The sequence below is a fragment of the Aegilops tauschii genome, chromosome 7 (assembly GCF_002575655.3).
Source record: "Aegilops tauschii subsp. strangulata cultivar AL8/78 chromosome 7, Aet v6.0, whole genome shotgun sequence".
Lineage (NCBI taxonomy): Eukaryota > Viridiplantae > Streptophyta > Magnoliopsida > Poales > Poaceae > Aegilops > Aegilops tauschii.
This window is the reverse complement of record NC_053041.3, coordinates 8557410-8577225: the sequence shown is the minus strand read 5'-3', so window position 1 is coordinate 8577225 and position 19816 is coordinate 8557410. Positions and strand designations below refer to the sequence as shown.

Below are 19816 nucleotides of genomic sequence, written 5' to 3'. Positions count from 1 at the left end.
AAAGCGGAGAGGACGTGGACGCCCAAGGAAGCTTGTCGATGAAGTGCAAGCTAAAAAAAACAAAAACTATGGAAGAGCTCAGAGTGAAATTTGATAGCAAGACCATTGCTAAACAAGTGGCTTCTTCGATGTTAAGACGATCACGCAAGCCATTACAAGCTATATCGAGCCATTCAAGTTAACCAAATGGTAGTTTAGGTACGTACTGGGTAGCACTGTAGTTAGCACTACTTATTATACATTTGTCATTTACGATTTGGTGACTGAACTTTATCAAACGTGCATCAACGAGTGGTGAAAGATGGCTTGCTAACACCAGCTAAGACCGTAAAAAGTAGGGTATGATAACATACCACAATATAGCAATCTCTGCTGTCGCAGTACATACTTTTGGCAATCACGAACATTATGTAATTTTGGCAATTAGGGATGCATGCTCAGTTCTTTTGGTTGAACTGCCAATAGGTTATTCTGCCAATCATTTGCATGATGTACTTTTGGCAATATCTTATAGTACAACCTAAGTGCATGTCAAAAAGGAAAAAATGATGAACAAATTTTGAGTTTGATGAATTTTTTTAAAAACGATGAACAAGTTTTGAATATGATGATTTTTTTAATTCGGTTAAAAATCCAATGGACTAAAAATGAATACAATTAACATTTTTTGAACTGCTGATTTTTTTACATCGATGTACATTTTTTGAATTTGAGGAACAAAAAATTGTTTGGAATTTGAAATATGAAAATTCGCAAAAAAGTGAAAAAGTAAGGTAGAGAAAAGAGAAAAGAAACAAGACAGCAGAAAAGAAAAAAGGAAAAAGGAAAAGAGAGAAAAACCGAAAGAAAAAACCCAGCAAATGGGCCGTCCCATACGAATGCCCAGGGCACAAGGGGGTGCGCGCCAGGTCGCTCGTTGCAGGCGGCCTGCACGCCGAATAGGAAACCCCTGATGGAAAGGGTTTCAGCCTAGGCTTGGTTAGCGTGTGTTAGCTGTTCTTCTGTTCCTCGTCTCTCTATATTGATCATCTTCCTCCTTGATCTCCACAATTCCTCTGAGCTTTCCCTTGTAATGGAGTTGTAACCAACGATTCTCTTGTTAATGGAGTCCATATAGTACTGGGTATCTTACATTAACTGAAGGGGACGTGATGCCTCATCTTGTCTTTTTTGGGGCATGGTGTAAGGCATTGTTGGGAGTAACCGGTCCTTTGAATGCTAAGTTGTTATCGCCTCATCGTGTCGTCTTCTCCCGTGCACTGCCGCAGTTTCTTGCTAGCACGCGCTGGCCTTTCATGCCTACCCAACAATTAGTAGTTTGCCGCCTCCCCTCTAATCTGGAACAATAATTGGTACCACGTCCGTGGAGAGTAGCCTAGCTTAAAGATCATGTACACTAATGTTGACATAAATCCCATGCCCTGACACATTTATTTCCCTTTCGTTTTCTCAAACGAAATATCGTAGCGGGCGCGTCGGGTTTGTTGGTGCGCTCGAGTCTAGCACCATTTTGAGCTATGGGGGTGGTCCTCGAGTCGTAGGATGGCATGATTTACACGAGACCCGCGATCACTGACCTCTCGGTTTGTTTCAGTTGGTGTTTGTTAGTTACAAATTAGCAATGAAAAGAAGCAGACAAGCTTCGAAAGTTTGAGCAGAGCAGACCACTTGTGTCTTATTCCTCGAGCTAACTCTCTCTTGTGTGTGTTTGTTGGAAGAGACACCCTGGTTGCGTGATTGGCACTAGAGCCCCTAGATGGTCACGTGGAAGAGTAATAGTGGCTCGCCGTCGCGCTCCCACTCTGTCTTGCCTTTCAAGACCAAGAAGGACGCCTTCAACGATGACAAGGCCGCCTGCGCGTTTGGCGATGGCGTCAACAAATATACCAGCCGTGAGTTGACGATGCCGCGTCCACTAAGGAAGGATTAATAATACCGCCTTTCGAACCCCCTGATATTTCTCCGACAAGTATATACTCATTTGTCCTTGAAACCAAAGCTTAGATACTCCTCAACTCCCAAATACAACCCTCTCCCTAGTTTTGACCCTGGTTTTGTGCCTAGGTGGCGCCACATCAACCAGGCAGATCGACATGGGCCCACCTGTCATGCCCTTCCCCGTCTGTTACCTCCCTCACTCGCCAGACCAGATTGGACGTGGCTAACTATCGGCGGCGCCATCCACCACCGCAGCAAGTCGCCGGCGGATCCCAGCTCGCTGCTCTGCGGCCCATCGAGGAGAGCGATAAGACCCTCGGCTCAACCCTCGCCCTCGCCGAACCGGCGAGGTAAGCCGCATCGGCCTCCTCCGCTGGCGGCGGCGCTACCCGGCTGACCACGACGCATTTCCGTCGATGCATTTCGCACACGCGATGGGCGCAAGTACGGCCGCCGACGCCTCCGCAGGGCCGTGCTCGATGTACCGCCGGCGGCAGCCTTCTCGGGGTCGGGGGGATCCCAGCCTTTCTCCGGAAATGTCTCCCCCGTCGGGATCGAGTTCATACCCTCAGCCAGCTCCGTCCACCTCTGGCCCACCCGGACCACGGCGGCCTCCACTGCTGATGATTTTGGTATTCAGGTACGAATCTGCTATTTGTTGTTCTAATTTCACTAGCTTGGTTCAGAAACTAATAACCCTGCACTGCAATTTTGAGCAGGCCAGAGATTCAGACAGGGGACCAAACTGGACCGCCCCCCTGGCTTGCATACCAGGCTCGGATTGTCGCGACTCTCGAGCATCGGGTGCTCAATGTCAAGTCTGGACACTGCCGAGCAAATAGCGCGTTGCAAGTACGGTTCAATTTCATTATGATTACCAATTTGTGTGCTGGCTCGAAATAGTTTTTGCTTATCATCGTTTGAGCTTCTAGTTTCCATACCTAACAGCTTGTTTGATGGTAGCTACTACTTCAAATTTGTGTCCTCAGAGTACTTCAAACAGCTCCGAGCAAGGATTAGTCTCATGACAATGCTGGATGGCGCACAAGGAGGGGCATGCCAGCGACGTGGGAGAACCCGGTGTCCGGCAGGAACATCGATGTCTCTGATGCTGCTTGGGGTAACTCCTGTCCGGCAGTTGCAGCCGACTTCCTGTCAGAAACTTCGCCCATTGCTGTTGACCAGCACGTAGGTTTCGACAGGTCAGCACAAAACTAGAACCAAGCTGTTTTCACTCGGACCCTTTCTTTTTTCGGCCTTAGTTTCCATGCTAATTATCGTATACTAGCATGAGGATTCAAGTTACTAAAAGCAAAGCAACAAGAAAAGCTGTCCACAAAATGCAAGAACAGATATTATTGTCAACAACATAATAATAAGATGGTCTTATAATTAACTGAATGAAGGATGATTATGTTTTGTGGAACATATGTCAAAGTTAACCGGGACCACATATACATCCAACAGCATACATGGTCAACTTTGGTACAGCAGAAAGCCACCAAATTGACATGCCTGAAAGTTTACTCATGATACAGCACAACTACAAATTGATAAGAGAAAATTTGTTGAAAGCACTTGATCATCTTCAGGAGATGAGTCCATAAGCCATAGCAGTCTGGCACGCCCATGTAGCAAGCAGAAACACATGGGGATTCACCATTAGTATGTAAACATGCCAGGAGATCACTAGACAGACCAATTGCCGAAGCAACAGAAGCGACGGCTACTTGAAACATCAAATGCCAACCTGATACTCAAAGCAAACCTAAGTACTTTCCCGACTCTCGAGCAAGACTGACCCAAGCTTGCAAACACGGGTACTGCAGGCAAAACAACACCATAATCTGGGATCTGCCAACCGAGGCACCAATGACTCACATCCACTTCTTTGATGGAAAACGTCACTTTCCATTGGAGACAGCAACTGCGAGCCCAGGCACTGTTTGTTTTGTTGGCCTCGATTCTGCAAGCCAGTCAATGACTATAACCATTGTGACAACAAAAAAACAGATAGCAGGATATTCTAAAGTAAACAGGGCATTTGTAGATTTCCATATGGTCCAAACTAAAGCAACATCTCCAACAGCCATCAAATTTCTAATATTTTCAATGAACTTCAGAACCCAACTGCACAGACAGTTAAAGGAAGCAGGAATAGCCTGAATATTCAGTGTGCACTAACTTCACAGATATTTAGGAACAGGGCATACAAAGAATCAAAACTCAGAGACACACTGTTGGACTTCTCCTTGCTAGATATTTAGAAACAGGGCATACAAAGAATCAAAACAGGGCATACACTACATCTAGCAGCTTATAAATCTCTATCACTTAAATAAATTTATTTACCTGAAGAATATTACTTGCAAACATCACCCCGGTTTTACTAGTTATTCTCACTAAGAGAAATATTGGAAGAATTTAACACAGATGGAAACTTGGAACTTGTAAATTACCTTGGACATCCTCCGGGTTCTTGCGCTTCACTCTATCAACAACCTTGTCCATTGAATTGTCTTCACCAATGTCCAATCTTGCCCTCTTTCTTCTGTTCTCACCCACCGCCAAAAGTACAACATTTTGATCAGCCTGATCAGTAGACCAAGTGACATCTTGCATCTGCTGATCCTCTAAACCTACCATTCCTTCCATCCCCTGTTCAAACCTTTCCTTGTCCACTGGAGGGTCCAGACAAGTCTTGCTAGCAAAATCCTCTAGGATATCAGTTTTGTCTGTATCTTCTCTCTCATCATCATCCTGTTGCAGATCATCACAATCAACTTGTGCTGCACCATAAAAGACGTCACATAGATGCGTGAAGAGGCAGTATATATAAATCAACACCAATTAACCAAAGTACCAACACTTAAGCAAAATAAGATGCATGACACTTGATTACCAGACTGTCCAGTAGAAATGGCATGGTGGGGTGTTATCACTGATAACGTTGTAGCAGTAGTTGGCACCACAGGGCTCTCAGAATTGTCTGCAGGTTCACATTCCATATCAACATCTTCTGCTGTCTTAACAAACAAGAGCTTGGGGCGTCTGGGGTGTTTTTTTGCCGCTTCCTTCCACTTTTGTTTTGTTTCATAGTTCACTCCATCATGGAGGGTGACCTCCTTAATACGCCGCAGGGACTGGATTGTCGTGCAGCAAACGCCATTTAGATCCTTACATAGCAGCTGGAGCGACTCGAGGAGTGGCAGAGCTCCCTCTTGGACTTCCAGTTCAGTCATGACTTCAACCACGATGCATAGTCGTCGCAGGCTTCCAAGTGCACCTTTTATGATGACGAGTTTGTCCAGTTGAGATGCAATCAGCTTCAGGTACGCCAAGCAGCGCACTCTGCTCAGGGCAGCAAGAATATCCCCGCTCAGCTGATGACGAGGGGATGAAAGGCACAGCTTAGTGAGACCACCTAGCATGGTAACAAATGGAGGCAGGCTGCATATGTTGCCCCCTTGTAACTTGAATGAGCTAAGATAGCAGGAGGAAGCTTCTTCTTTTTCTAGGGACAAGTTCACGAGCAAGTCTTGGAACCATTTATCATTGAAATGTATTGAGAGTGAATGAGCCTTTTTCACGTCGGTGCTTCTCTTGATGAACCCCTTGATGGCATTTGAGACATGAGTGTAGTTGTTGGTGCTGCTGTTGCTGCCACTGGCAGTGGGATCCGTGCTATTATTAGTGGACTTCTCGCACCATATTTTCACCTTCGTCAAGTGCTTCATATGCTCCATGAGCTGTGCAAATCCTTGGCTCTTGTTGTTGTCCACAACAAATCCTGCTACCGTTTCCAATTTGCTATTCTCTGAGAACCAGGTTTGTAGCTTATGCATTTTCCGGCTTCCTACACCTTCTTGGAGCTTGAACTTTCCAAATAGATGAATCAAGCATGGAAGCTCCATGACTTGTGTGGGAAGAATCTCTATCTTGGTTCTTCTTGCATCCAGCGTCTCCAAAAGTTGAAGTTTCTTGCTCTCTTTGGGGAGCGCTGTAACCTTAACAGCTGCCCCAAGGCTTAGGTACCTGAGCAGCAACAGGTTGCTGCATATCTCCCTAAGGTGCTTGTCCTCCAAGTGGTTACTGCATTCTTCTAGATCCAAAACCCGAAGCAGTTCATATTTGCAAAAATCCAAGACTGATTCATGCGCCTTGCCAAAGACGGTCAGAGACCGGACCAGAGATAGATCATTGGCTACTTTGGCACTTGTGTCATGGAGGGAGAGCCAACGGATTTTGCTGGGCGGGGGTGGGGGAGCCATTTGATCATATAACAAGGTAATGAAGTTGTCACACTTGGACATGTGCAGGATGAACTCAAGCATCATGCCGTGAGTATGGTATGTCTTCACCCGATCTTCGTTGTTTTTGCTGCTGGCATCTGTACGCTGAATGATGCTCCGGTTGACAAGCTCTTTGAAATTGCCGATAGCAGCATCCAGAGCATTACACATATAATCTCCTTGGATAAACCCTTCAGCGCACCATTTCCTTATCAAGCTTCCTCTCCTAACTGTACGACCACTAGGGTAGATACCAAGATATAGCAAGCACGTCTTGACATCATGTTTAACAAGGCTAGTGTAGCTATGGACAAGCACACGCTTCATTCTTGCTAACATCTCTTTTGTTTCCAGATGTGCTCCCAGGTTGTGGCATAATGTTGCCCAGTTTCCATGTGTCGGATTACCTGTGCTTTGCAAGTACCGGGCTGTGGTAACAAGAGCAAGGGGTAAACCATCACACTTCTTCAGTGCCTCCGAGCCAAGCTGATCCTCTTTATCAACTGGTGGATTGTCATCTTGGAAAGCTTCCTTGAAGAATAGCAGTCTTGAGTGTTCATCGGCAAGAGTTTTCATTGCGTACACATGATCATGAGCTGCTGAGCTGCTGCAGGTATTTGCTACTGAATGGATGGCTGTTGTCACCAGAACTCTGCCGCTCAACCCCACAAACGCATTTTTTATGTCATGCCAAAATTCTGTCCGCATGTCATCGATTACAATGAAGAACCTACCAGGAGAAGTGCATGATCAGACATGGAGAGATACCAAGTGGAAATTAAAACAGAGTAAATTTCATTTTGTGTACCCACAAAGATGACAATAGTGAATCTATCTAGAAGAATTGCTGGATTGTGCGAACTATGAAAGATGCAGGCTGCTGTAGATCGAGATTGAATTATCAAACAGGTATGGAGTTGACAAATAATACCAATATGGTTTAGGAACAGGTAGCTTATATTAATTACCTCTTGTTCCCAAGGTACAATCTGAGAATTGAGCAGAGCTTGCTGAGGTTGCCTCCGCCATTTGTGGGGATGTCAAGCTGGTGGAGTATCTCCTTGAGAACATTTGTTGGGACCCCTTGCTCCGCTGCAGAGACCCAAGCCCGAGCTTCGTATTGGTTCTCAATTGTGTTGTACACACACCTGGCAAGGAGAGTCTTGCCTATACCATCGAAACCAACAATGGAAATCACCTTGAGCTGCTGTTGCTGCTGCTGGATCAGCTCGAGAAGCTCATCCCGAGGCGCGTCCATGCCCACAGGTCTGTCAGCTGAGAGGGTGTCATCTATCGCCATCTCTGTTGTCATCTCACACGCCACAGATAGCGGCAACGCTGAGGAAGAGGAGGTGCCAGCACCGATGCTGGCGCTGTAATAAGCTTCTCTCAACTTGGATGACTCCTGTGAAATCTTCTTGAGCTCATGAATCGCCTTGGCAAACTCCTTACGGACTGTCATCGTCTGCACCTTGTGGACTGCCTGACGGATCCACGTCGACGTCCCAGAGATGGTCACCCGGTGCATGAAGCGGTCGATGCAGTCTTCGATGGCATGCGCCAAGTCACGTATGATTTGGATCCAAGCCCTCTGCACATGGTCGCCGACGGCGCCGCTCCTCCAGCGGCACTCATCGTCTTGCTGGATGGCGGCAGAAATCAACGCAAACTCTCTTTGGATGTAGGTGATGTCATGCTCCAGGTTCTGCCTAAGCTTGTGATTTGCAGCTAAGAACTCCAAGAGCTTCGGCGCGATCCTACCCACAAAAGCAGTGGCTGTTGCAGCCTCCATCACTGGTTGGAAGCTCAGATCATGGAATTTTTTGGATAGAGAAAAGAGACCAGGAGGACACAGGAGCAGCCATGGCAATATGAAGGTAGGTAGCTACAAGTGCCTGCCTAGAGAATATCTTAACATCCATGGTCAGTCATCCCATCCACTCCTTCAATTCTGCTGGAGAGCTATTTACTTACATTACATATGATGCTAAGCTACCAACATGCAAATGCTATTTTATCGGTGCCCGTCTGCGTAGGCGATTCCGACAATGCATGGTGGTGGGCCTCACTTGGTTCTATCTTTCTTGTTTTTTGCCAGAAAGCACATGTGCAAATTCCCTGAGCACTGAAAAAAAGCACAGAAGAATCTGACAGTGCGTGGTGGCAGGCCCCACTTGGTTCTATCTTTCTTTTTTTTTGTGGAGAAAGAAGAGAATTAGTGAATCTCACGATGACTAGAAAAGCTCTCTTATTGCAAAACAATGCGAATATATATCATATAAAAGAAGGAAAGCAGGTTCCAACTTAGTGAATTCGTGCATCAACACCACTTTGTGAGTGCACTTAGCCTAAATGGGACCCGTCAAAATTCTCCAGTTCTGATGTGGATATGCACTACCTCAAAATACAATTATAGAAGAAAGAGCAGCGCATTAGTTAGACTAAAGGCAGAACACGCTTTCAGCACAAGTCAGTGCAATCATTCTAGAGGCAGCACTGATCCTGAGGTGACCGCTGTGAAATGGATGATCTGAGAGATAGGTGTGCCTGCATGGGTGAGCTCAGAAAATTCGGTCTCCTTTAGGCGCTCGACATGCCCTCACATCTTGTTGGGGCGCCAGAAACTTAGTTCTGATTGATGGACCTCACTGAGAAGGATAAGGAGGAGCCGGCGAGGAAGAGGAGGGAGACGGGGCAGGTGCTGGATCCCGTCAGGATTGTGGGGAAGAAGAGGAGGAACAATGATGACGGGATTCTTGAGGAGGATTGCAAGAATGTCTTGCTCGACGATCCAACCACAGCCACGGGTGAGGGCGTGCGAAAAGCCTCTGTCCTTAATTCTTCCGCTCAGTACTCTTCCTTAATAACCAACTAATGCTGTATGCTTTTCCTATTTCAGTTTCTGATCCTGTTATTGAATCAAGTGCCAAAAATGAAGTCGAGCAATCTGGTGCTCAACTGCTAGTCCTTGAGGAAGCTTGCTTATTCACATCATCTGATATCTCGACACTGTTTGGTGAGTCTTGTTTGATCCATCTCCCTATCTAGCCTTGCTTTGATTTCTGTCTGTATATATGGCAGTACAGCATCGACCCATGCATGTGCATCGTAACTAATCCATCCATTAATTAATGATCCATACCTCTGTCTTGCCTGTCCTATGTGCTCTTTGATTAATTAGATGGCTCGGTGAGTTCTTCGTTGGGCTCCATGAGACCCCTTGGTGAGAAGCTCGACAAATTGCTAGCTCCTGCTCAGGAATACTACAGGAGGTTGCCCAAGAGGACCAAGGAGGGGATGCACCTTCTCAAAGATGATGTTGAAGTGATAAGCTCCTACCTTGATGAACTATCAGAGGTGGAGGACCCTCCCCCAATGGCCATGTGCTGGATGAATGAGGCACGTGACCTGTCTTATGATATGGAGGATTACATTGACAGCTTATTATTTGTGCCACCTGATCGTTTCTTCAAAAAGAAGAAGAAGAAGGGGAGGAGGAAGAAGATGATGATAAAGAAGATGCTTAAGTGGTACAAACAGGTTGCATTCACAGCGCAAGTGTCAGAACATGGTATCATGACCAGTAAAATCATTCATGTTAATGTCCCTCGTCTTCCCAGTAAGCCCAAGATTGCAGAAACAATATCGGAGTTCAGGATCTATGTCCAGGAGGCTATTGAACGGCACAATAGGTATAAGCTCCATTGTTGCAGCAACTTGAGGAGGCGTACATTCTTATCCACTGGCCGTATGCTTCCAATGCCATATGAAGAAACCGATGATCACGTAGTAATCGATGGCCAGATGAATGAGTTTATCAACTCACTGGCCGCTAACGATGCGGCAGATCAGCAGCAGCTCAAGGTGGTATCTGTTCTTGGAACTGGATGTCTGGGTAAAACTACACTTGCCAAAGTGTTGTACAACAGAATTGGGATGCAATTTGATTGCAGAGCTTTCATTCGAGTTTCCAAAAAGCCTGATATGAAGAGACTTCTCCGCGACTTGTTCTCGCAACTCCATCAGAAGAAGCAACCACTACCCACCAATTGTAATGAACTTGGCATCAGCGACATTAATATCCGTAAACATCTGCAAGATAAAAGGTACCCCTTATGATATTTATCTTACTTTAAATTAACCCAGCAAACATCAATTACTATTAGCCTGACACAATATATCTGATATGTGTGAATTCTTGACATGCAGGTATCTAATTGTTATTGATGATTTGTGGGATGCATCGGTATGGGATATTATTAAATCTGCTTTTCCGAAGGGAAACCGTGGTAGCAGAATAATAATAACCACACAGATTGAAGATGTTGCATCAACATGTTGCTGTGATCACTCAGAGCATGTTTTCGAGATGAAACCTCTCGACGATGATCACTCAAGAAAGCTATTCTTTAGCAGACTTTTTGGTTCTGAAAGTGACTGTCCCGAAGAATTGAAACAAGTTTCAAACGAAATTGTTGATATATGTGGTGGTCTGCCGCTAGCAACAATCAACATAGCTAGTCATTTAGCGAACCAGGAGACAGAAGTATCAATGGATTTGCTGGCATACACACGTGATGCGTTGAGGTCCTATTTGTGGTCAAATTCTACTTCAGAAAGAACAAAACAAGTACTGAACCTCAGCTACAATAATCTTCCTCATTATCTAAAGACATGCTTGCTGTATCTTAATATGCATCCAGAGGGCTCCATAATCTGCAAGGATGATGCGGTGAAGCAGTGGGTGGTTGAAGGCTTCATCGCTCCAAGAAAAGGGAAAGAGCAAGGTCAAGACTGGATGGAGAAAGTTGCAGGAATCTATTTCGATGAACTTATTGATAGAAGATTCATCCAACCTTTATATATCAACTATAACAATAAGGTGTTGTCCTGTACGGTTCATGACGTGGTACGTGATCTTATTGCACACAAGTCTGCAGAAGAGAATTTCATTGTGGTAGTAGACTACAATCGAAAGAATATAGCACTTACCCACAAGGTTCGTCGACTATCTCTCATCTTTGGTGATGGAAAATATGCCAAGACACCAGAAAACATCACAAAGTCACAAGTTCGATCACTTAGATATTTTGGATTATTCAAGTGTATGCCTTGTATCAGAGAGTTCAAGGTTCTCCGTGTTCTGAACCTTATACTATCTGGTCATTGTGGCGACTATGACCCCATAGACCTCACTGGTATTTCAGAACTTTTTCAGCTGAGATACTTGAAGATTGCAAGTGATGTCTGTATAAAACTACCAAACAGTATGCGGGGCCTGAAATGTTTGGAAACACTGGATGTTATGGATGCAACAAGAGTCACTGCTGTTCCATGGGATATTATACAACTCCCACACTTGTTGCACCTAATTCTTCCTGTTGACACAAATCTGCTGGATTTGGTTGGCAACCTGAGTGACTCAGTTATCCATCAGTGGAGCCTTGGTAAGCTGAACTGCCTGCAGGATCTTCATCTCACCTTTTCTTCTACATCACCTGACGACCATCTGGAAACAAGCATGGAAGTTCTGGCTTATTTAATTGGAGGACATGGCAATTTGAAAACTGTAGTAATTGCTCATGGTTCCTTGGTAGAAAATACTGTGGTTCCTGGCGCCTCAAAAGTAATCCCTCCATGGTATCGCATGGCACCTCCCCCCCTTCTGCAAAGACTTGAATTCTCGCCACACAGCTGCTGCATATTCTCACGAATTCCTCCATGGATTGAGAAACATGGCAACCTATGCATTTTGAAGATTCCACTGAGGGAACTGAAGATGATTTGTATTGATACTCTTGGTGGATTATGTGCTCTCACTGCTTTATCCCTGTATGTGGAGACGCCACCCATTCAAAAGATCATTTTTGATAAAGCAGTCGGGTTCTCAGTTCTCAAGCACTTCAAGTTGAGGTTCACGACTGGTATAGCTTGCCTAAAATTCGAGGAAGATGCAATGCCTAATCTCTTGAAGCTCAAGCTAGTTTTCAATGCCATCCCACCAATGGGCCAACCTTTTTTTTTCCGTATGGGTCAAGTCCGACAGAAAGTACAACATGAACATGGTACTGCAGTTATTAGCATCGAGCATATGCCAGGGCTTAGAGAGATTTCCACAAAATTTGGTGGCACAGCTTCTGATCTAGAGTATGCCTCGAGGACTGTTGTTAGTAACCATCCAAGCAATCCTACAATCAAGATGCAATTGGTAGGTTATAGTTCCAATGTTGACAGAAGTACGAAACAAAAACAACAGCCAGATGACATTCTGGAGGAACAACCAGATGGTGAATACGACAAGAGATTGGAGAGATCAGCTGATCAAAGGTATCAATATTCCTTACAAACGAGGAAGTATGCCCTCCTTTACTTCGACTAGGATTCCACAATTAACAAGATTCAATCTGTCATGTTCTAGTGAAGCTAATTAAATGGTTGTTGTAATCAGGATTTCAACGTCACTTGAGTCTAATTTGCGGCTGGATGTTCCAGGTATATCTGTGTCTGTCTAATTGGAAGTTCTTCCATCAAGTTAATAAAGTTACATCACCAAATAAGACGCACTGACTGGCCATTATTTTTCCAGAAATTACACCAACACTTGTGCAGATTACAGGCGGCGGTGATGATGTGCGGGAGCACATGTTTGACAAGGTGGTGACAGCAAGCGACGTGGGGAAGCTGAACCGGCTGGTGGTGCCCAACCAGTTCGCGGAGAAGTACTTCCCACTGGATGTGGCGGCGAACGAGAAGGGACTCCTGCTCAATTTTGAGGACCGTGGGGGCAAGCTCTGGAACTTCCGCTACTCCTACTCCAACAACAGCCAGAGCTACATCATGACCATGGGGTGGAGCGCCTTCGTCCGCGACCACCACCTCGCCACAGGCGACACGGTCTCCTTCTACCGTGCCGGCACACGCCTCTTCATCGACTGCCGGGTGCGCGGCCAGATTTTAGCGCCCGTGACACAAGCCGTCATGCCGGCATCGGCTTCACCAGCCCTCAAGTAGGATTCTAACAACTGTGTCTCGAGCCTGATGCAACTGTTAGAATCAGAAGGCACATGATGATCTTGCGGGACAATTAATCACACCAAAACGACACTGAGATTTGTCAACGACGTCCCTTTGACACACCTACATCCAGGGTATTTTTGTTCCCATCAATTTTCATTTCCCCCTTCACCAGAACCTTTCCCCCCCTCTTTATACTTCCTCCGTAAACTAATATAAGACGCTTTAGATCACTACTTTAGTGACCTAAAAATGTCTTATATTTTTTCTACAGAGGGAGTACTTCTCAAGGGTTTTGAGGATAACTCATAATTTCTAGCTATTGTGCGTTCTGTAACTCCCTTGGAAATGGATTGGATTCAGCTGGGTACCTTACTTTATGATTTATCTGTCGTAGTAACATGCCAACTATGAAGATTCTGGTCGCTGCCTGTGCCAAGATGTATAATTTAATTCTTGTACACAAGATAAGAGTTTGTGCAATGATGTCTGCTACTCTTAAATAAATTCCAAATATTATTATCTGCTAGTCTTTACATGAAGATGACCTTTGTTCCAAAATATATACTTGTTCCATCGCCTGTCTATATTTGGTAAGTAAATTAGATTCAGTAGGATCATACAAAAAACAGAGATACATCTACATCATCTGTCTAATATTGGTAAAAATATAATTAGGGGGGGTCATACAAACAGTAGAGATCTCTTAGCCTTTACTAGCAACAATATGCTCTACTACATTCCCTCTTTTCGGACAATCTTCAAAAATTTAACTGAAGAGTTCAAATAGCGAATGCTAGTAGAGTTACCTGTGTACGTGTGCCTTAGAAAAACAAAATCACATGTGTAGGTGACTTTTTTTTTTGTTTTGAGAAACACCTGTAACTTTATTCATACCCGTAACAACTACACGTACACTGATTTGGGCCTAAAATCCAAGACAATATAAAATAAGTCCTATGAGTAAGAATTACAATGAAATCTCTTGAAAACACCCTCTTCGCGGTATCAACCTCTGCTCGAAGTAATACTCCAAAGACTTCGTTAAAGAGGTTGTAATTGGACTGGAGCAACGATGTTGTCACTTTTTTATCCACACGAACATTACCAATAATGGTTTCTGAAAGCACCTTGAGTCGCCCATCCAAAAAAATGGGAAGCCTTGATCAATGAACGTACTTGGGCCAGGGATGATCACCTAGAAGCAACCATGGTGTCGATTAAAGATTTTCACCTCGACAAAGAATCAGACCAATAAAAAAAACTAGACACAGCAACATAAACTCATCATATCCGAATAATCGGATCTGCGAGGACAAAAAACTCTCTAACCTTATGGCATTCAAAAAACAAAGCGTAAATGACGATGACATAATTTTGACAATAAATCACATTAAATGTTCATCTATATAAAGTAAATAATCACGTGTCTTAAGATTTTTTTTGGATGGCACATAATTTTTGTTTTGTATATCAACCATGCCACATAAAAAAATGTTCATCTAGATAAAAAGAAGTTCAAAAGAATCGAATAAAAAGGCTCCTTGTAGCATAAAAATTTCATGAGAAAAGAATATCCATTGTGTATTAAAAATGTTTATCGGGCACAATTTTTTGTCAAGGACTCAAAATGTTCAGCGTGTATTAAAAAATGTTTGTTGTATATTTGAAATTTGTTCATTATATGAAAATATTTCTCTTATGTACTAAAAATGTTCCTAAGATATTTAAACAATGTACATTGTGCAATGAAATGTTTTCATGCACTTTTTTTAAAATAAATCCCCATACTTTTATTAAAAGTCCATGCTGTTTTAAAAATGTTTTCCTACTTAATTTGTTTTTCATTGTCCAATTTTTTTATGTACTTTAAGAACAATATTTACATACTTTCAATAAAAACTTCAAGTTGTTTTAAAAATTGTACAAGCTGTTTAAAAATTCGTTCACTATGTTTCAGGAAATGTTAATATAATTTAAGAAATACTTCATGAACGTTTCAGAAATGTTCATGTACTTTAAATAAAATGATCAAATGTCTCTAGTTTTTTATGTAGCTCTAAACCAATTATTGTATTTTTAAACCAAAGAATAAATAAAAGAAAAAGGGAAAAAGTTTTAGAAAATAAAATGAAGAAAAATATGCTGAAACAATAATAAAAATAGTTAAATTATATGAAAATAAAAAAAATAAAGAACGGAGTAATTTATTTTACTAATTTTATAATATTCCTCATGCAGTTTGAAGATGTTCATTGAGTATTTATAATATGTTTCCATGGATTGAAAAATTGTTCCCGTACATTTAATAAGAAGGTTATGTTGGTTAAAAAATGGTCATTATATATTTTTTTAAATGTTCACATACCTTAAAGAAAATGTTCACATACCTTAAAGAAAATGTTAACATATTTCAAAAAATATTCCCACTGTTCAGAAACATTTTGTTATTATTTAAGAAAATTTTCACATAACTTTAATAATTAATTCAATCTGTTTTTAAAGTTGTTTGCTGTGTTCAAGAAATGTTCACGTAATTGAAGAAAATATCTCATGCGTGCTTGGACAAATGTTCATCTACTTTACATACAATGTTCACATGTCTAAAATATTTGTTAATGGAGCTCTAAATGAATTCTTGTATTTTTAACTAAATAATAAAGAAAACATAAAAATATGAAGAAAAAACAGAAAATAGGCTAAATAAACGCTAAACATAAATAAAAAATAGAAAGTAAAAAAAGGAAAATAGAAGAAAGGGAAAGTAACAAAAAGGAAATGTGAAAGGATAACTGTTAGGGACCTTCCCTAGCCTGTACTCGGGCTGGCCCCTTGCAGAGCTCATAGGCCGGGCCCGTCTATGCACCACCCAACTACAAGTACATGGGAGAAGGCAACAGGAGGGTCATCCGGTTGGATCACGGCTGAAACGGCATGGCGGCTTCCTCTCCCACCTCTGGCTCTCCTCTCAATCCCCCTGCTCTTGCTTGTTCATGTAATCTAGCTACCCAAATCCTTGTATCCAAGAGTAATTCATGTGCTATTAGTGAGATCGTAGCAAGTCCCTAACAATAACCCATAAAAAAGAAACAGAAATCAAAAGTTATTTTTTTGGAAAAACAGGAAAGTGAAAAAAGTGGAAAACCAAAACAAAACCTGGGTTCCCTGACACCAAATATATGTGTCAGGGAAACCTACGGCATCTTGTGGAAAACCGCCGGAACCCTCCTTTGGGCCGCCCGCAGCTCCTGCTTGAACCTACGGCATCACCATTTACGCCCACCAAATATATGTGCCCATCTCTGCTGGATGATTTTGAGATGATCCAAAACAGATAATAAAACAATTCCCTAATAGGGGAGGCCAAAACAGATAATAAAACTCCCAGCTTGATTTAGACTACCAAAACATGTCAAGCAAATCCCTTTCTCCTCCTGAAGACATGTCTTGAGGCCAACCATGCAAAGTGTCTGAAAGTCTGCTGCAGAGTTTCAAATAAGGCATCTGTTGCACTTTTTTCTGAATGAATTGAAGTAGGAGTATTTCTCAACGCTGCTGAGTATGCCATATTCTTCTTCCAAGAGAAGACATATATGATGAGTAGTGTTCCCAGCTTCCATTCTGTGGTTATTACCACTGTTGAGTCTTTGCTGCCATTTCATGCAAGCTCTATCAGAGATTTTATTCTCTCCTTGGTTTATTCAGTATAGTGAATTGGCACTACAAAAGAATTTTATTATGGTAGTGTTTTACCAAAATACTGAATGAATAAAGTCAACTAGACATTGCACCAGTAACCAGTCTGATTGAGCCTTTTAGTACACTATCAGGTTTACAATCTGCAATAGGATTTAGGATACACTTCTTCTTCGGTACAACCCCCCTAAATACAACAACGGCTGAGATCGCTCCGTATCCCTTCATTAAAAAAGGTAGGATCGTCCCAGCACTTAAAAAGCCGCCACCCGCGCGACGGGGCTGTACCCGCGCGACGGGGCTGTACGTCGACTCCCCGTACACGCGGCCGTCCGCGTACGTACGACGACGACCAAATAAAAAAAAAGACGACGCGACCTGTCGAGCGACGTTTTCGTGGCATCGGCTAGAGAAAAAAAAAGAAAAACAAAAAAGCACGACGCGACGTGTGGACGGATGGTTGCGTGCCGTCTAGGCGTCGGTCAAGGGCGGTTCCCGAGGCGGCCGCCGCCCCCGATGCGCCATTAATGCCGGCATTAAGCCGGGGCATCGGTTACCTACCCGTCTGCCTCCCCCACCCACCGACGCCCGTCTTTAAAATCGCCGCTCCTCTCCCGTCTGCCTCCCCCAATCCACTCGGCGCGCCTCACCCCGCTCACCCCACCCACCGACGCACTCCACCACCGACGCGCTCCCTTTCCCGGTGGCCTCCATGGCGTCCGACGACAGCAACGGCAGCGGCGGCTCGTGGCCGACGACCTGAGCACGCCGGAGACCGACGAGCTCATCCGGGTCGGGCTGATGGTGCCGCCGGGCTGCCGTCTGCCGCACACCTTCCGCATGACCGCCGACGGGTACCCGACGAGGGGGCCCGGCGCGTCGCGGGATGAGCTCCGCCGGCACGAGGGCGGCCGGTGGAACATCGTCGCCCGCGCCAAGTTTTGGAAGGGCAAGGACTACCGGAGAGTCGTCGCGCAGGCTCGTCGGGAGTTGCAGACGGGCGGCTCGTCCTCTGCCCCGCGCCGGCCCCGCCGCCCCCCTCCGGCGGCCGCGCCGTCTCCAAGCTCGTCCCGCCGTCCGGTACCCACCATCACCGGGCCCGCCTCCCCTCCCGTCGTCGAGGTCCCGCCGGAGCAGTTCACACTGCGCGAGGACGGCGACTGTCGGTGTCAAAACCGGCGGATCTCGGGTAGGGGGTCCCGAACTGTGCGTCTAAGGCTAATGGTAACAGGAGGCTGGGGACACGATGTTTACCCAGGTTCGGGCCCTCTCGATGGAGGTAATACCCTACTTCCTGCTTGATTGATCTTGATGATATGAGTATTACAAGAGTTGATCTACCACGAGATCGAAGAGGCTAAACCCTAGAAGCTAGCCTATGGTATGATTGTTGTTGATGATGTTGGTCCTATGGACTAAACCCTCCGGTTTATATAGACACCGGAGGTGGCTAGGGTTACACAGAGTCGGTTACAGAGAAGGAGATCTACACATCCGAATCGCCAAGCTTGCCTTCCACGCCAAGGAGAGTCCCATCCGGACACGGGACGAAGTCTTCAATCTTGTATCTTCATAGTCCAACAGTCCGGCCAAAGTATATAGTCCGGCAGGCCGAATACCCCTTAATCCAGGACTCCCTCAGTATCCCCTGAACCAGGCTTCAATGACGATGAGTCCGGCGCGCAAATTGTCTTCGGCATTGCAAGGCGGGTTCCTCCTCCGAATACTCCATAGAAGATTTTGAACACGAGGATCGTGTCCGGCTCTGCAAAACAAATTCCACATACCACCGTAGAGAGAATAATATTCCATAAATCCAATCTGCTGACAACTCCTCATAGTGTGGCATCACGCCGCGGCCCGGTTATTATTCGAACCGTTTTCTCAACTAACTACTGCACATATTGTGAGGCGGTTTTATTGGCACGTCTTGTCGAAGCAGAGATCGTGTCCCCTTATCACGGGATTCTCATCAATACGGGCGTGGGCAACCCAACCGCGCCGTTAACACGAGGCTTGGGAAATGAGCGAGTTTTACGGGGCAAGTGGGGAGGCGCATGGTTTTTGCGTTTATAAAGAGATAAGGATTCACCTTTTCTCCACCCACGCCTTCTTCTTCCTCTGCTCATCTATTTCCCCTTGCTCGAGCTCTAGCGCCCAAGCCTTCTCCTTCTCCGCTAAGTCATTCAAGCATGTCCGGAGCGGGAGGCAAGTGGATGGCCTCCTTCGTTAAGGAGGCGGACATCACGAAGCTTAGGGAGGCCGGATACCTGGCCGCAGACATTGCGCACCGGCTTCCTACCGAGGGGCAAATCATCCCTACCCCGGAGCCTCAGGAGAGGGTTCTGTTTCTCCCTCACTTCGTCCGCGGACTGGGATTTCCCCTCCATCCATTTGTCCGCCGGCTCATGTTTTACTACTGGCTGGACTTCCACGATCTGGCCCCCAATTTCATCCTCAACATCTCGGCGTTTATCATCGTGTGCGAGGCCTTCCTCCGCATTGCGCCCCACTTCGGCCTATGGCTGAAGACCTTCAACGTGAAGCCGAAGGTGGTGGTTGGCCAGCAAGCAGAGTGCGGAGGCGCCATGGTGGGCAAGATGCCCAATGTCACTTGGCCCGAAGGCTCCTTTGTGGAGACCGTGAAGGGGTGGCAATCGGGGTGGTTCTACATCACCGAGCCGCGCGACACCAACTGGGTGGCGGCCCCCGAATTTCGATCCGGCGTCTGTATGCGGCTCACCTCCTGGAAAGAGAAGGGCCTATCCTGGGGCTCATCGACGGAGCTGACCGGACTCCAGACTTGCATCAAAAACATGATGATCAAGAAAATCAAGCTTGTCAATGTGGTCCAGGTCATGCTCTCCCGCCGGATC

At 45.0% G+C, this 19816-nt stretch overlaps 2 protein-coding genes and 1 long non-coding RNA gene across 4 annotated transcripts; 2 read left to right on the top strand and 1 right to left on the bottom strand.

Annotated features, from left to right (window-relative positions):
- The first annotated feature begins 2145 nt into the window (after positions 1-2145).
- On the top strand, positions 2146-6717 carry LOC120968495 (uncharacterized). Its single transcript, XR_006666341.1, has 4 exons — positions 2146-2578; positions 2658-2790; positions 2928-3140; positions 6585-6717. It is a non-coding gene; the product is annotated as an uncharacterized lncRNA (long non-coding RNA).
- Positions 3297-8219, bottom strand: LOC109785485 (disease resistance protein RGA4). Its single transcript, XM_020344087.4, has 4 exons — positions 7199-8219; positions 4841-6960; positions 4398-4727; positions 3297-3904 (listed from the first exon to the last, which is right to left on the bottom strand). Exons 1-4 carry the CDS (start codon positions 8020-8022, stop codon positions 3843-3845), a joined length of 3336 nt encoding a protein of 1111 aa, XP_020199676.1. The 5' UTR covers positions 8023-8219; the 3' UTR covers positions 3297-3842.
- A 531-nt stretch (positions 8220-8750) lies between these two features.
- Positions 8751-13767, top strand: LOC109785484 (disease resistance protein RGA5). 2 transcript variants are annotated; one of them, XR_006666340.2, is made up of 7 exons: positions 8751-9037; positions 9130-9246; positions 9412-10336; positions 10440-12557; positions 12679-12722; positions 12817-13378; positions 13519-13767. XR_006666340.2 is itself a non-coding variant. In XM_020344086.4 (6 exons), exons 1-6 carry the CDS (start codon positions 8869-8871, stop codon positions 13239-13241), a joined length of 3798 nt encoding a protein of 1265 aa, XP_020199675.1. In that variant the 5' UTR covers positions 8751-8868; the 3' UTR covers positions 13242-13767. The 2 variants fall into 2 exon arrangements, 1 of the variants encoding a protein (XP_020199675.1); XM_020344086.4 differs by having other exon boundaries at positions 12817-13767.
- Positions 13768-19816: the final 6049 nt, after the last annotated feature.